Here is a 17,507-nt window from a genome sequence, read left to right on the forward strand (position 1 = left end):
CTCTCAAAAGCATAAGTTTTAGGTCGCATATGTATAAAACCTTGGCTCAAAATTACAAACATATCAGAATCAAGCTATCATCACATCAAAATGATAGAAATCAAACTGACAACAGACTAAAAGAATTCAACATCCTAATGCCAACTTAAATCAAAACTAACAAAAGGTGGAAATACCATCTCAGCTCAAGTGCACGACAGAGCATTATCGCAGCAGCGGCCAACCAGCATTATAATGAATAAATGGATTACAAAAGTTGCAACAGAACCAAGGAGAAACATACAAAGTCAAAGAAAGAACAATCCAGTAACAATTGTTGATTCGTACCAGCCCCAAAAGCTACTTATGGTATGTGTTCCACACACAAACATCACAAAATAAGATCAAAACCACATAATGTCTACAAGTTGACAAGCCTTTCAAATAGAGTTTAACAACAGACCAATATCACGTCTTAGCCGACCTCCTGTCCCAACAAATATTAACATTTCTCTTCGACAAAGTAAAGAGAACATCCAATGTTGTACTAAAGATGTTTATTTAGTTGGCGCGGCTTTTGAAAACATCCAGACCCATCTCAGTAGGATCAGTTGCTTGCAGCTCAATCTGAATTCCGTCCAGCTCCCTCTTAAATCTATCCTTGGAACTAGCATAGATCATTTTGCTTCTAACCTTAGAGGTTTCGGGACACCTATGCAAAACACACCAAACATAAACAAATATGAATAGTTAGTGAGCACACTCCAAAGACGAGCAATAAAAGTATATATTTTTTTGCGATAACTACAGGCAATACAAGTATATAAATACTTGATTATACTAAGAACGAAGCCAATCATTCGACAATACCATGCAATAAAGAAAATCCTGCTCTTAGGGACACTCTCCGTTGTCAGAAAGTCAAAATCATACACTGCATAACGACACTCATCTGCAGGCAGGTGTGTACAGAAGTCCTCATAACTTTCAGCTGGCTCACCAAGCTTTTCCACAATGATTTGCTTTTCCTCGATCTTGAATACTATGAAGCGGAAAGCCCTTTTAGTTTTCAATTCCAAAAATTTCAGTTTGCAATCGTCGTGCACAGCCATGCCTGATGCAGAGTTAGCCTACAAAGAAAATCCAAGGTGAATAAAGTTTCTTCATAACATTACAACAAACTAGAAGCAAATTATTCTATAGATACTTGTACAATGTACATATATATGTTAAAACTTAAAACAACTAACCAATACATGTGAACGACTCCAACTATATCAAAGCATAGCAGGTTGACAACCAATATAACAGTTAAACTATAATTAATATTCTGAATACTACAATAGCTTGAATAAAGTAGATATAGATATAAGAAATCATGTATACGATCCCAATAAGGTTTAGTAGTGTTGGCATTGATTGATTCACCCAATATCAATGAAGATGTTTTATGCCTTTTTGTTCATGGAACTGACAACAATGAATTAAAATTTAAAAAATGAGGCAAGTAAAATGCCCAAGAGATTTAATTTAAAAAAATTTAAACAAACAAGAAAATACACTCTTTTTATAGTTAAGAAAATACACATCATTTCAACTTGCATCTGATAAATGAATATGCACTAGCCCAATGTGAGCCATCGCGCTTTGAAGCTGTTTTTTTTTAAAACCAACACGGCAATACGAGGATGATCCCTATTTAGCAGTAAAAAAGTCATAATGTGTGCAGGAAATTATCGAATGGACTTGATATGAGGTAGCTGGAAATTTGCTTCACAACTAAAATAACTTAGCACCTACAATGAACTCCATTATTTCAAAGGGCACTAGGTCTCAGCTTGGCAGGAAGAATGGCATGGAACAGACGCCACATACAGCTTGGAAATGAAACATAAACTATAAATTAAGTACAGAAAATTTTAATTAGACGTTCTTTAAATTGAATACCACACATTGACCACAATTTTTCGAGAAGAATGAATTTCAAGTTCCTAAACATATATTTTTCGAGAGAATGAATTTCAAGTTCCTAAACATATGTGCTTTCTGGAAAAATCTCAACTCTGTATATATGGACTCCATACTTTTGAAAAAGTTCAACTCCATACATACACAACAAATACGCATCAGGTATACTCCTACATGGCTACATCCCAACAACCTGGATTAAATTCAAACTATAGCCAAAAAGATGTCAACAACCAAATGTTCATGGATCAAACCAGTAAACAACACTCCATTTTAACACAAAATGACCTCAACAACCAAATGCTCATGGATCAAACCAGTAAATCAGAGTCCATTTTTTTAGACAAAAAGTTCTCAACAACCAACTGCTCATGGATCAAACCAGTAAAACAGACTCCATTTTTTTTGATAAAAAGTCCTCAACAATCAAATGTTCATTGGATCAAATCAGTAAAACAGACTCCGCTTTTCGACAAAAAGTAGTCAACAACCAAATGCTCATCGATCAAATCAGTAAAACAAACTCCATTTTTTAGACCTCAACAACCAAATGCTCATGGATCAAACCAGTAAAACAATCTCAAATCCCATGGATTGAACTACATCGAATCCGATCCATCATCATTAAACCAAAACCTAGGGTTTCCGCCACACAAAACACACAGATTCACAGATCAAATCGCCAAAAAAAAAAGATCAGCACACAAATAAAGTACAACAGACTAACTAAAGCAAAACAAAACCAGTAGATATACTCAACGATTCTTCTCGTTCTAAGTTGAATTACTATCACAACACAGCAAAAATGAACAATCAAAACAGCATAAATCAACAAAAAGTAAGTCTTACCATGATGAATCCGAAGGATCTGAGCTGATATTTTTTGAACTTTTTGGTGTAGGTAGATGTAGAGAGAGAGAGCTAGGGGAGCGTTGAGGACTTAAAGAAGACTTGTAGAGATAACAAAGGCAATTTGTCTGAAGAATCCCGAATTCTACCCTTGATATTCGGTGGATACCACCCACCCCTACTTTTACCCCCTGACCCTACTAAATATCATGATGGCGGTCATACTTTGAAGCTACAAATAGTTGTGCCAATTGTTACACGCCACGTGCAACGTTGAATTGACTGGAATACCCCTTTAGACTCATTCATGCATTTGTTTGTCCAAATTGAGTTAAAAAAAATATTTGTTTCGTCCAACAATAGTTGTCTACTGTATTATTTTGGGATGTACAATAATATTTGTACATGGTATAAAATTAATGAATAATTTTATACTTAGTTCCTTATTTATCCTTATCATTAATTATAATCATTTTCCTATTACATTTTTCAATACATTGTATGTATTATATTCAATGTGTGATATGATAAAATTATTCTTTTATTTATAATTTCTTAAGAGGTGTGCAAAATTAATAATGAACAACTATGTTGGACAAAAGGAGTAATAAAGGTATGATAGATAAATGTGTTATATTTAGTTTGATCTTAATATTTATGTTCTTCTATTTTAATATATAAATATGTATTTAAATTTATATAAGATTGAAACGATTTGTTCGATATGGCGTTTAATGTGATGATTTGCCTAAGATACATTTGTATGGATTGGTATCATGTTCTATATGGCGTATAATTAGATTGAATCAATTTGCTCTTTGTAAGCCTAAACTTCTGAACTACCTCACTAAATTTTCCAAACCAAGCATGTGGACTTTGTTTCAGACCATACAAGGATTTCTTCAAGTGACAAACTTTCTCATTCCCCCCCTAAGCATAAAAATTAGATGGTTGCTTCATATACACTTCTTCTTGGAGATCACCGCGAAGAAATGCTTTCTTGATATTCAACTAATGTAACAGTCAATTCTTAGAAGCAGCTAGAGAGATAAATAAGAGAACGGAAATGAGTTTGGCCACTGGAGAAAAAGTATCAGAATAATCCACCCCATAAATCTGAGCATATCATTTAGCCACTAGTATGGCTTTAAGCCTCACCACGATACCATCAAGATTTACTTTAACTGTAAAAACTCATTTACATCCCACTGCCTTTTTGCCTTTTGGTAAGTCCACCAAACCCCAAGTGTAATTTTCATCTAATGCATGTATCTCCTCGAGAATTGCATCATACCACCTAGAGTAACTCAAAGCTTCTTGAATTGTTTTGGGTACAACAATAGAATCTAGAGAAGCAATCAAAGAGCAAAATGCGGGAGACAAGTGGTCATATGAGATAAAATTAGCAATAAAATATACTAATTGACACTGACGTTTACCTTTGCAAAGAGCAATGGGAATGTCAAGATTTTATGTTGGAGAGGGATTGATCGGAGGAGGATCTGATGACGAAAGAGTTGGTGTTGGACATGTATCATTGGTCGCTTATCGCATGGAATAAACTTGAATTATCAACGGCTTTATTTGAGCAAGAGGAACATCAGAAGACATAATTTCAGTTAACTGCTCAACATTATCACAAACTTCTTTATGGTATTCTGAGCTCGATGGAGTGGTCTTATAAATGAGTCCTTCTTTTTCTTCCTGCCCCTGAGTGGGAGAAGTGTATGGAGAAGGAAAAAAGAAATGTTCTCAGAGAACACCACATATATTGACACCATATATCTATTAAGGGTTGAAGAGTAGCACTAGTAACCCTTCTGTAAGCGAGAATATCCCAAAAAACACACTTCAAAGCCTTTGGATCTAGTTTAGTAACATGGGGTCGCACATCACAAACATAACAAGTACTTCCAAACACCTTTGGCTCTAATGAAAATAATGGCTTATTCGGAACGAGGACACCATATGGAATATCACCATTAACCACTATAGATGGCATGCGATTAATTAAAAACCTAGTTGTGGATACCGCATCCGCCCAAAATTACTTAGGTACCTTCATTTGGAATAGCAAAGCACGAGCAGTCTCAAAATGTCTATTTTTCCTCTCAGCTACTTCATTTTGAAAGGGTGTATCCATACACGAAGATTGATGAAGAATACCTTATTGATTCATATAGTTTTAAAATGATGCTGACATGAATTCTTTAGCATTATCACTCCTCAATATATGTATAGAAACATTAAATTGTGTCTTAATCTCACCACAAAAATTAGAGATATGAGAGAACACTCCAGAACAAGTTTTCATAAAGTAAATCCATGTCATTCGGAAAAAAAACATCCACAAAAGTAACAAAATATTTGAACCCAACTTTAGACACAATCGGACAGATCCCCAAATATCTGATGAACTAAGTCAAAAGCAAAATCATCCCGCTTATTATTTCTAGGACTTAACGAGCTTTTATGGTGCTTTGCAAAATGATAAGACTAGCAATCTATTGAAGAAACATTATGAAATCGAGGACATAATTTCTTCAAAATCGATAAGAAAGGATGTCCCAAATGATAATGTGTTTCAAATGATAAAACGTTACTGGATCAAGCAACTGATGGAGGCGCCTATTCATCAATAATGTAGAGACCATCTGATACATGTCCTTTATCAATAATCTACTTCGTCATAGATCCTAAAAAAGACAATAATCAAGAAATAATGAGACAAAACATTGTTGTTGGTTGGTAAGTTTACTCAAATAAATCAGATTAAAGACAAGACTAAGGAGGCCTAACACAGAGGACAAAGTAATAGATGAAGTGGGGTTAATAGTTCCATATCCCTCAATGGTACAACTAGATCCATCAGTTATGGTATGGTACTTTATGTGACCGGAATGTAGAGATTATTTTGGGATTAACTGTCATGTGATCTGTGGCACCCAAATCAATGATCCAATTGCTTGAGGAGGAAATGAGACATTTGTTACCTGACTCAATAAGGGCAAGGGCTGGAGTGGTTTCATTCAGTGATACTTAATACTTTGTAAGCCGAGAATACTTATCAGTTGGGATTGTAACAGTTAAGGGTGAACTAGAAATGGCAACAACAGTGGCAGTCTGAGTCTGAAGTTGTTGGTTGCGAATATGTAATTTCTTACAATAGCGACAATTATTGTCATTATTCCATCTCCCAACATCATTGTATCCTCATTTGTTATTGTTCCATCTTCCAACATTATTGTTGTTGTTCCACCTTCCATTATCATTGTTATGATTCCACTTCCCTACATCCTTGTTATTGTTCCATCTCCCTACCTTATTGTTGTTGTTCCATCTCCATGCATCATTGTCATTGTTCCATCTCTATGTATTATTTCTTCTTCCTCCTCCTTTTGCAATAAGCACATTGATTTGCTGGTTGGATGGAGTACTCTCTGTGTGCAACACCCAACTGAAAACATCTTTGAGAGAGATGATCTCAGAACTGTACAAAATCTATGATTTAGCAGTCTCAAACTCAGATGGGAGTTCAGCTAAAAAACTCATTATTGTCAATTGTTCTCTCAAAGCCAGCTGCACCTTGATATTAATACTGAATGGTAGAAGTACATTCAGTTCCTCATAGGTTTTCTTGAACTCCATGAAGTATGTAGTAAGTGACTTAGCTTCCATCTCAGAACGATATAAAGCCTTACAAACTTCATATATCCGAGATAAATTACCTTTGCCAAAATATAAATACTCCAAATAATCCATCAACTCTTTCACAAACTCATAGTGATGAACCAAACCAACTACTTCATTGGCAAAAGAGTTTATAATTTGCAAGAGTAGTCTAGCATCATATCTAAGTCAAGTCTTTTTAGTATCATCAGTTGGAGGATCTTGGATAAGATGGTCATCCTTTTCAACACTATGCAAGTAGATCTTGATTTTTCTACTTCAATCTAAATAATTAGACCCATTTAATTTATTATCAATAATTTTAGACAATGTTGAAACAATTTCAGTCATGGCAGATTTATCGTCAGACATTATAATTAAGTTTAGCCAAGAAATTGATCAAGAAGAGCAAATGATAAAAAAAATATGACACCAAAGTGATTGAAAAGAGCAAAAAAATCGACATCAAAACTGAACACAAGCAGCCACTGAAGCGCAAAGCAATTTCTATTTCTTACGTCACAGATGTAAAGGATAAAAATCGAACTTGAAAGTGAAGAAATTATTATTATGTAGTGATTCAACACCAAAAATCAATCTGGAGTACGTTAAACTGGATGAGATGATGTTGGAACAGCAAACTCAGATGTATTCTACCAAGTCCCAAGTAGTCGAAACCTTTTGCCAAGATCCTAGAAACAGTTCCAAAATTTCTAAACCAAGATCTTGAGCCCTAGTGGCTCTGATACCATGAAGTTTATAGAACTGAACTTCTTATTTATTATATTAACATTACATGTATATATGCAGTAGAAAAAAACATCATCAAAGTTAAGAAAATACCCTACATATTTCTTATGATTTCTACAGATCTCTCCTATCTATATAAGGTAAGCAAATATATTTACAATATTCTGTAACAAGTCCAAATCTCCGCTTAGGAAAGAAGTCCAAGTTAACTTTTTGCGAAAGGGAAAATGATTTTCTGTTAGAGAGTGATTGAGAGAAATTTTTAGTTGGGAGCCATTATTTTGCAGCTAGGAGACATTGTTGTTATGTTTTCTAGTTATGAGCCATTATTGTGTGGTCCCTTTCGAGCAGTTCCTTCGTTTCCTTTTTAGATGGTTTAAAGGCGATAACTCTTTTCACCAAGGAATTGGGGCTTAGAGCTATGAGCTATAACATAGATAAATTTATTATTTGCTTAAACTATATCCAATAATATCACCATTAAGCTTAGTTCTTATTCTCTGTAGAGGCTATATTAGATTCTTGAGCTGATTAGATACTCTCTTAAATACTAATGAAACCAAAGATGAGAGTATTTTCATGTCTTAAGAATTATAGTTGAAGGATTGCGACTTTAGTTTGGATATTTAGGAAATCATAGTAAGAATTAGGAATTGTAATGGACACAAATGCACGATCGATCTCAATCATCTCATAACCATAGTCATTGTACATTGCTGGTCTTTCTCCCGTAACAAAACATTTCTCTTTGAGATCAAGTTAGACGATAGATTAGGAATTCGAGAGGCAAGTTGAAATGGTGAAACTATTATGTTACATGAATACAACTGATTGTAGATTTTATATTGACCCCCACAAAGTACATAGCCAACAAATATGTTAATATAAGATGCAAAAAATAAAAAAATAAAAAAATAGCCCAAGGGCATTGGCTTTAGCTGTTTATTTTATTACCTATGATAATATTCTGACAATATGGTATAAGAACCTCTCACAAATGTATCTTTTGTTTTATAGCTCTCTAATTTTATTTTTGCAGCCCTCTTAAGTTTAATTTTTTACTAGATTTTTGAAGATACCTCAAAATACTTCCTTGCTATGTGGTTTCTTGAATAGCCAAAGATGACTACCAAGCAGTGAGGTGTAGCTCCACTTCATTGACATGATCAAGACACGTTTGAAGATACATACATTTGATATGTCTAATATTATTTTTGATAATGTACTTGTATCTTTTACACGTGGTAGAGATAAGCATCTTATTAAGCACAATAATGTATACAAAAGTACAAAAGATATTTTATATATGCAACAATAGCTTCCTGGTAACTTCATAACTGAATGAATTTAGAATGCTCAATTGCTTGAGTATTAGTTTTCATTTGCAAGGATTATTGCTTTAGTTTATAGGTACGTGTTTTTAGACTGATAACTTCATATTTGAATGAATTTAGAATGCTCAATTGCTTGAGTATCAGTTTTCATTTGCAATGATTGTTGCTTTAGTTTATAGGTACGTGTTTTAGTTTGGAAAGCATACACCCAAGTGATTTATACTTCTTTCGTTACCTATGCACTTACTGATACCATGTAAGTATCGACAACACTAATTAAATTCTACTATTAGTGTGATTTATAATAGTGACTCCAAAAGCCTCGGGCATTTTGGTATGGTTTGATATAATTTTGAGTTTCATGTCACAAATTTGACAGTGTTGGACCTGTGCTAAGCACTGAGCATTAAACCAAATCATCATAAAAATGTGACATGCTCATGTTAGTTCCTGATATACTGTTGCAGGTGTATAAATCAGATAGTGTTTCTCTATATAAAAAGCCATCACTATTGATGATGGAACAACTAATGAGAGTGTTTCAATTGTCTTTGTTCGGGTAACATAATTTATGTCGGTTCTTGAAACTCAATACTCTGGGGACACAATCATCATAGTCTCACCATAGTCTGACAATTTGAGAATTCTACAAGCTGCTTTAACAAGGCTTGATCTTCAAAGGCAAGTGACTTTAACAATATACTTTTGGTTGCAATTTAGGTTACTCTCATAGTTAATTGGTTTGGTTTCTTATAATTATTTAATGACCATGTCAGTCTTATCTATTTTTCAAGCACATGGATCTTTCTTTTAGGCCAGGTAAAGTTAGATTTATTGACGCTAGTAGCATACTTAATTATAAGCAATATGCATCCACAATTTATAAATGCTTAAACCCCCTAGTTGTACATGACTCTATACTCCTAAGCTTGGATATCACCGACAAGAATGCATGTGAGCTATGTGAACTTTATCATCTGTATACTGTTGGATTCAACATCATATTTTATTTATATCATTGATCTTGACATTCAACTTCTGACGTTTTCTTTCTCTGAACTCTAATTGAAGCTTTAGTTGAAAAGTTCCTTATAGAGTTGCTGCTATAACATTCACTAAAACATCCACCAATGTTTCATGTAAATGTGAATCATCGATTTACTTGTATATAAATCATCATCATCATTTTCAACCATAAATGTTTAATATTTGAACTCCAACATGATCATTTCGTATTATTGTTGGTGAAGATGGGCTCAGGAAGCTATACTCCTTCCATGCTACTTCACCCGACTATTTTTGGTGTATTCCTTTTCAATAATTTGCGAAAACAACAAATACTACTATTCGGACATCAAAAAATAGACATGTGCAATGAGTTGAAGAGTTGATGTTCCCCATGACATATTGCATAGTCCAAAAAATGAGACACCACTAGAATGCTTCTTTCCATTTTCTTTCTTTTCGAATTTTTTTGGTGCAAGTTGTTCCGTGTTATGTTAACATTTGATGTTTTTTTTCTATTAAGGTTTGGTATTTTGTATAGTTTGCAAATGTTATGTCACGACCCAGGGGTACCCCTTAGATGTAACATGACGCATAGAACCCCGAAGGACTCCATACAAGCCACTTAACTCTCATAACATAAGAAATAAAACAATAAGAGTAAAACAACAGTCCAAGTCTAAAAACAATTTTTATAAAAAAATAGAAGTCTAGACTCATGTCTCATCATAGCCATCTAATACAATAGAATGAAATTGGGCCTATCCCATACATCATGTTCAAAAGAGAAATACATGAAAGAAACTGAAAACAATAAACTCCATCCTCAAACCATGAGGACTCACCAAAACTCAGAAAATATCCAAGTCAAACTCAAGCCACGAAATTTGGGAACCTGACTATCGGACCCTATATTTGGAAAAATATAGGCAAGAGTATGCGTTAGTACAAAAATGCACTAAGTATGATAGCCATGAATAAAAACATTTAAACACATGCTAAAAGGGACATTTCATTTCATGACATGCAACTTAATAAAGCTAAAACATCATGTATTGAGAGAGTTGGAAAACATAAGTCATAACATCATAGTCAATACAAGCTGGCATCATCTTTAAAACCTTTGAAGTCATATGCCATACTTCTTTAAGTAGCCTTAGTTCATTATTAATCTTGTTGGGGAATAAGCCTTAACCGACAAGAGACCATGTGAGCTATAACATGATCACCTGGTGTTACCCACACCGAAAAAGGTTGTCCTACTTGCCTAATGTAGAACCATGAATTCTTAGCTTAGGTGAATCCACTAGCTAAATATCTTACGGGGGCACGTAGTTTATGGATAAGGAGATTGTTACTAGAAACCCGGCCTCTACTGACGTGAGGGCTTCCATCTCATGAGACTTACTTTTTAAACCCGGACTCTACTGACATGAGAGTTTCCATTCTTGGGAAGCCCGTACATTACTGACGTGAGAGCTTCCATCTCATATTCAATAGCCACTCGATGCTAAGTATTAATTCCCACAGAATAGTTATTATGTCTTGACTTAACTCATAAAGATGTCCCTTGGACAACCAATCCAAGTTCGTTCATTAGGATATCTCTTTAGACCATGCGTGAGTAACTTATCATCATCCATGATCACTTTTAATATTAGATTCAATTAGATGAGAAAGCCTTTCTACCTAAGAATCCTTACTATGTGAGAAGACCTTTCACATCATCATAGTTATGTGTTTATGAGAATATCCTTTCAACAACACGACAACAACATCATCATTGGTACTTTACTCTCAAAGCACTCTTAAAACAATTGCATAGGTTTCATAGAAAATGCATAAGACCATAATTTACCTCCTTGAGGTCAAAACCCACTTTCAATCATAAACACTTTAGAAAACATGGATTAGATATGGATTTCATCATAAATTCATGTAAAACTATTAGAACATGCTCAATTTCATAAAACTCTTCCTTGAAGATCAAAATCCCATAACATTTAGTTCATAACTTGAAAACATGGGGATTACATGGGTTCATAGAGGAAAACATCATAAAACCAGAGTAAATCATCAATTCATGCTTAGAAGATCATAATTCAATCATTCAATTCAATAATCATAAGAACCAATGGTGATTGAAGAAAACCTTAACTAATTGGAGAATTCTATCCTTTTGAAATAGAGGAATTTGGGGACTCCGTGGATGAAAGGAATCCATGGATGAAAACTATAATATCTTGACTCCAAATGCTTAACTTCAATGGAGGAATTGGATCCTTAGCTTGAAACCCTAGGTTGAATCTTCTTATTCTTCTTCAAATTTCTAGAGAGAGAATATTTGAGAGGAGTTTTGGGAATTCTTTTGGGGATTTGGAAGAATGGATTAAATAGGGTGAATTTGGGGGTGAAAATACTTATATAGGGGTTCTAGATGAAGGCAAAAGACATAGTATAGGAATTAATTAATTAGGAAAAGACCCAATCGTCGTTCATAGCCTGGACAATTTCCTGAGTGGCCAATCCACGGACCCCACCTACGGTCCGTGGTTCCACCTATGGACCGTCGGTGGTCCACGTGGATGGCACCTGTAAGTTCTGAATTTTGGTTTGTTACCCTTTTTTCGAATACGGGGTGTTGTATGCCACTTTGTTTCTAACTTACTATATAACCCATTTCACTAAATTATACATAACTTGAATAAGTTGATTCATTGCAAATTGTGGTTTATATAGTTGAATAATTTTCAGCAATCCTTTGTTCGTAACATTTGCCATGTTGGGCTTGTGCTAAGAACGGACCATGCCCCTCTAGTATATATAGAAGTTGCTACCAAACCCACTTAAAAATTAGAACATGATTAAAATAAACATAGGCATACAACTAACTAACAATTAATATTCACTAACTTTCACAGTGTACAAATTTTATTTAACTTGTAAACACACTTCGATTAAAACATTGTGGCATTCTCATGATTGAAGGGTAAATCTTCCCTTGATATTCTACACGACAGGTTGCATATCACCATACTCTTGCTTGATTCCCTTGAACTTTTTGCCTACTAAGTTTACCTCGAAAAAGTTATCGGACCCCTACAAATAGAATCATCATATATGCCTGTTAAATATTGCTTGACATGAAATAATGTATAGTTTTAGTGGAATTAAAATATAAGTTACAAAAACTAACAATGATAAGCTTCCAATCTCCATTGAAGGCGTAATCTTTGGAAACCATTCCATCACATTCAAATATCATAAGAGGAACATAAGTTTTTGAATCCGCAACCATGAATTCGATTTCAAAGTTATAAATTAACGAAACCGTTCCTACTCGCTTACACCCTTTGCACCGATCAATAACGACAACATGTAAATTAATCAATCATTAGAAAAACAAAGGTTAATGGATCATAAAGTTACTAAGTAGTACAATTTTGGAGGTCCATGAATTGTGGAGTATAGAGCTCAATCAGTATATATGTGTGTTTTATGTACAAATTTGGGTGATACTCCTAATGTCATCAATGTAACAAAAATTAAACCACTAAAGCTATATATATATATATATATATATATATATATATATATATAGTTGTTGTGCAAGAGCACATGTTATCTTTTGTGTAACATAAGAAGTTAGCTTTTTTGTTAGAAATCTCAGCATGAATAAAGAACGCGGAGAAGATGAATCCAAAACATGGCATTGATAGTGTGACTATGCCATATTTCTTCATGTTACTTTTAAAAAAAATCAATTTCAACAATCATCTTTAGTTCTATTTCTTTTTCATTCATTGATATTGTATACTTTGTGAAGCTTCATTGCGAAAATTGCAATGAAACCACAAACGAACAATACATGTATTTAGACCAACTGATATACTATAATAACAAGGAGTGCAATCATATCATCAAGATAATTAATTTGATGTTAAATTTCCATACATTTTTTTATAGTTGTTTCACACACATTTTTTTATTTTCAATACAAAGGCTATGACATGATTGGTATTGGTATTGTCAAGCTTATTGTCGAATTGAAAAGATAATTTACCGCTAATGATTCAGAAAATTATGTTCCCCTAATGATTTTCGAATGCGATGGACTGATTGCCCATGAGTAGTACTTCAATGGACTCATACTCTAATAATCTTAATTTTTTTAATTTTTAGGGGCCCAATCGACTTATACAATGAATTTTATTTATAACCAAACAATTTATAAATGAATTCTTCATATTAGTAAAGAGATCTGTTATAAGGGGTCGGATTGGACCCCTATAAATGAGTAAGGGATCAAATTAGGCCCCTAAGAATGAATAAGGAATCAAATTGGTAATCCTAAAAAATGAATAAGGATCCCAAAATAATTTACTTTCGTTCCAACTTATTAGTATATTTGATACATTGTTATCACATCTTCTTGGCAACCCAAGGCTAATGGTGTTAAATATTACTTACATATAAGAAATTGCAATGTTTGCCTTATTTTTTAGTGCACCTTTGACATTTCATCATCTTACTTATATTTATATTATGTTGCTAAACCTGCAAATTATAATCACCCTAGTATGTATATAGAATTGATCAATTTTTTCGTTAAAGATAGAACATTATGAATTATTTATGTATCATGTAATTATGTCCTCCTGTGTTTGTGACCTTAACTATCTCTATTATGGTGTAGTGAAGGTTTGAGTGTCTCACATTAATCTCATAAACATTTATCATTCATTTTGCTAAAGTCCAAGAGAATTCAAATGCAACTGAAACAAAATATAGAAGTACATCAAAAACATTAATCCGAGTAAGATGTGATATATTACTTTACATGATAGGTGAAACAATTTAAGTTGACCTTCGTTGCTTAACAAAGACTAAAACACTAGTCTAGGCATATATTATTATTAGTTAAGTACTATCCATCATCTTTGCACGATACACTTTATTTTTGGCCTAGACCCTAAAACATATATTTCCTAGGGTCAGTATTTTTGATAAAGAGTAAATTTTTCCTTGGTATTTTTTTACGGTAGGTTGATTTACGTAGTCATCAAAGTTGTCATATATATAATTATCAATTAGGTTCACATTCGTGATGACCTCATTCAAATTCCACATAAAATAATCACTCACAATTAAAATTAATATAGTAAAAAATAAAGTACTTAATTACAATGAAATTAAAGGAGATATTAGACCCACAACCAAACTATAGTACCTAATAGGTAAGAAAATGACTAATGGGTAAAGAGCAAGAAAAAAATTATATAACACCTTTATATTTGTTAAAATAAAAAGTCTTTATACTACTTTTTTTATGTTATTATTATATTTCTCACAAATTCAATTCTCCCTTTCCCTCCTCCCTTCTCACCCCTCAAAAAATAAATTGAAGAATTAAGACAACTTGTTCAATTTCAAATAGTTCAATAGTAATTTTGACTTACTTTTTCTTGTTCTAGAATAACTATTAATAGAAATGATATTTTAAAGTTATTTAAATAGTTTAAAAGCTTTTTCTTTCTTTAGCTAGTTGTCTAATAATGACTTTTTAGAGTTAAAAATATTGATATATCGTAAATTAATACAATTCTCCAAATCTTAATTGGGCCTCTAACACTCAATATCATAACTTGATAAACTGACCAGCTCTAATGAATCGAATACCATAACATAATCATTATACATAGAAAATTCATGAGACATAAGTTATATATTGATAAAGGAACTTTTTATTTATATAATAAGAATTTTTGTTTTCAAAATATGGGACTAAAGGAATAAAGTGCCAGGGGTTTTGAGATTAAACTATATGATTAAAATATTTTGGGAAACCACTGCATTGGAAAGTGGGGTAGATTGTGAATTTGTGATTGATCAGGTGAGTTTGTGTCATGTTAAATGGGTTGAGAGGTTTTGCGAATTGGGTCAAGGAATTGACACTAAATTGGAGGTGATGTTGGTTATAAATGGGTCAATTGATTAGAATTTAAATAAGATTTGGACGAAAATTGAATTTAAAGGTTGATTTTTAAAGTTTTTCAATGTACTGCTTAGAGAATTTTTGCCTTTGAGACATAACTTCTACAACTAAAGTTTTGCTTTGTGGCTTAACTTGTACCATTAATCTTATATTTTGAGGCGTAACTCGTGCCACTGAACGTGCCACATAATTTATGTCTTGAGGCATAACTTGGGTTACTAATTTTTTTTTGTCTTGGACTTAATTTCTTTTGTCTTGAGGCATAATTTGTGCCACTACACTTATCCTAGGGAAATAACTTGTGTCTCGACTTTAATTATTTCTTTTGACTTGGAGCATAACTTATACCACTAAACTTATATTTTTCGACTTTCGTCTTTTTTTTCCCTGTTGTCACAAACATTTTTGACATTTTTTTACTTTAAACTAGAAGGATAAAACTAAAAATTAGTGATTAAGAGGAGTAAAAATTAAAGATCACCAAAAAATAAATATATTTATACGAATGACCCTTTTTTAAATAGCAAAGGTGATTAAATTGGACTGCTATTTATTAATTAATAAAAATACCAAATTATATAAACTTGATAAATAAATAATCATAATATAATATAATAATAATGTAATTTCAAGAATATACAATATTAAAAATTATTAAATTAATTGTGCCCAAAATTAATGATAAACAATTTTGCAAGATAAGAGTGATGAATTAATAATAAAAACAGTTGGATCAAAGGTGACAATTACCTTATAAATTGTTTTTTTTTTAAATTTAATTTAAGTTCAACTTAATAATAGTTTGTTATTTCCTGGCGCAGGTGAATTAATATTCAAGTATTCTATAACGGCCTTAGAAACATTATCTCCAAAAATATCGAAAGAAGTCCGCTTTTAATCTATCCGGTTCGAGGGATTTATCCGGATGTATGCTAAAGACGTAGTTTGATCTCTTCAATTGTAAAAGGATGCATTAAATTTTTGGTAATTTCATCAGAAACTCTCCTTTCAACAATGTCAGTAACGACACTAAATGAACCCTGTTAATTGTATTTTTTTCATTGTAAGATGACCATAAGATGAAAATAACGGGTATTTCTATCATGACTCTCTCTTTCCAATAATTGTTTTGTTTCCTTAACAAGATTTCATAAGCATCTTTAGCATTAGTTTGACCAACATAATATAAATATAAAACAAATGAACAAAAGTAATACATATTCTTAAAAAGTAATCAAAATAGTATAAACGCTACCATGAGTAACGTTTTATCTATTATTTTATTCATAAAAATTAACGGATAAAAAACAGAGAAACCAGCTACTGTTAGCATAAATCGTTACTGTTGATAATGTAATATGAAAAGCTACATTTTTTAAAAAGAGATTGCAGTTGTACTTGTAATATTTAATTCACAATATTTTTTAAATAGTGTTAATTAAATATTTTATATATTTGTGTGGTAATAAATCATTTCAATAATTATAAAAATGAATATTTGATAAATGTTTTATTAATATTGATAAATTTTAAGTGGTGTTGATTAAATAATTTAAAATTTTTGATCCAAAATATCTATCTATATTTATGAATTAAGATAAAGGTGAAAACAAACAACTAATTATACCTTGATTATTTTTTTAAATGGCAACTATTTTGAACCAATTATTTTTCACAAAGATGACAAGTAAAGTGGTTGGAATAAAATACAGTGTAATTTTTATTATTTTAAACAAGCAAGTCAGTGTAATTAAAATCTTAGTAAATAGGTCAAATCTAAAAATACAAAATTTACCTTGAATTAATTTTTTATTTACACCATTTTAAACATAGAGAAACTGATAAATATTTTCACAATTCTAACATATGCGAACAAGCATAAACATCGAAGAAATGACATTATTCATATCTTTGCCAAAAGTAAACGAATAAAAAAAAGGATAAATTTAATTAAAAAG

The 17,507-nt window shown here is 32.3% G+C and overlaps 1 protein-coding gene across 1 annotated transcript; it reads right to left on the bottom strand.

Moving 5' to 3' along the window:
- Positions 1–287: 287 nt before the first annotated feature.
- LOC125840737 (actin-depolymerizing factor 2-like) lies at positions 288–2,978 on the bottom strand. Its single transcript, XM_049519710.1, has 3 exons — positions 2,797–2,978; positions 850–1,109; positions 288–691 (listed from the first exon to the last, which is right to left on the bottom strand). Exons 1-3 carry the CDS (start codon positions 2,797–2,799, stop codon positions 541–543), a joined length of 414 nt encoding a protein of 137 aa, XP_049375667.1. The 5' UTR covers positions 2,800–2,978; the 3' UTR covers positions 288–540.
- Between the last annotated feature and the right edge of the window lie 14,529 nt (positions 2,979–17,507).

This window comes from Solanum verrucosum, unplaced genomic scaffold (assembly GCF_900185275.1).
Source record: "Solanum verrucosum unplaced genomic scaffold, falcon-dt-bn FXZP01000187.1, whole genome shotgun sequence".
Lineage (NCBI taxonomy): Eukaryota > Viridiplantae > Streptophyta > Magnoliopsida > Solanales > Solanaceae > Solanum > Solanum verrucosum.

Coding starts and splice junctions, on each gene's coding strand:
- LOC125840737 (XM_049519710.1), bottom strand. Junction 692..849: donor AGGATTTTCTTTATTGCATG/GTATTGTCGAAT, acceptor TGTTTTGCATAG/GTGTCCCGAAACCTCTAAGG.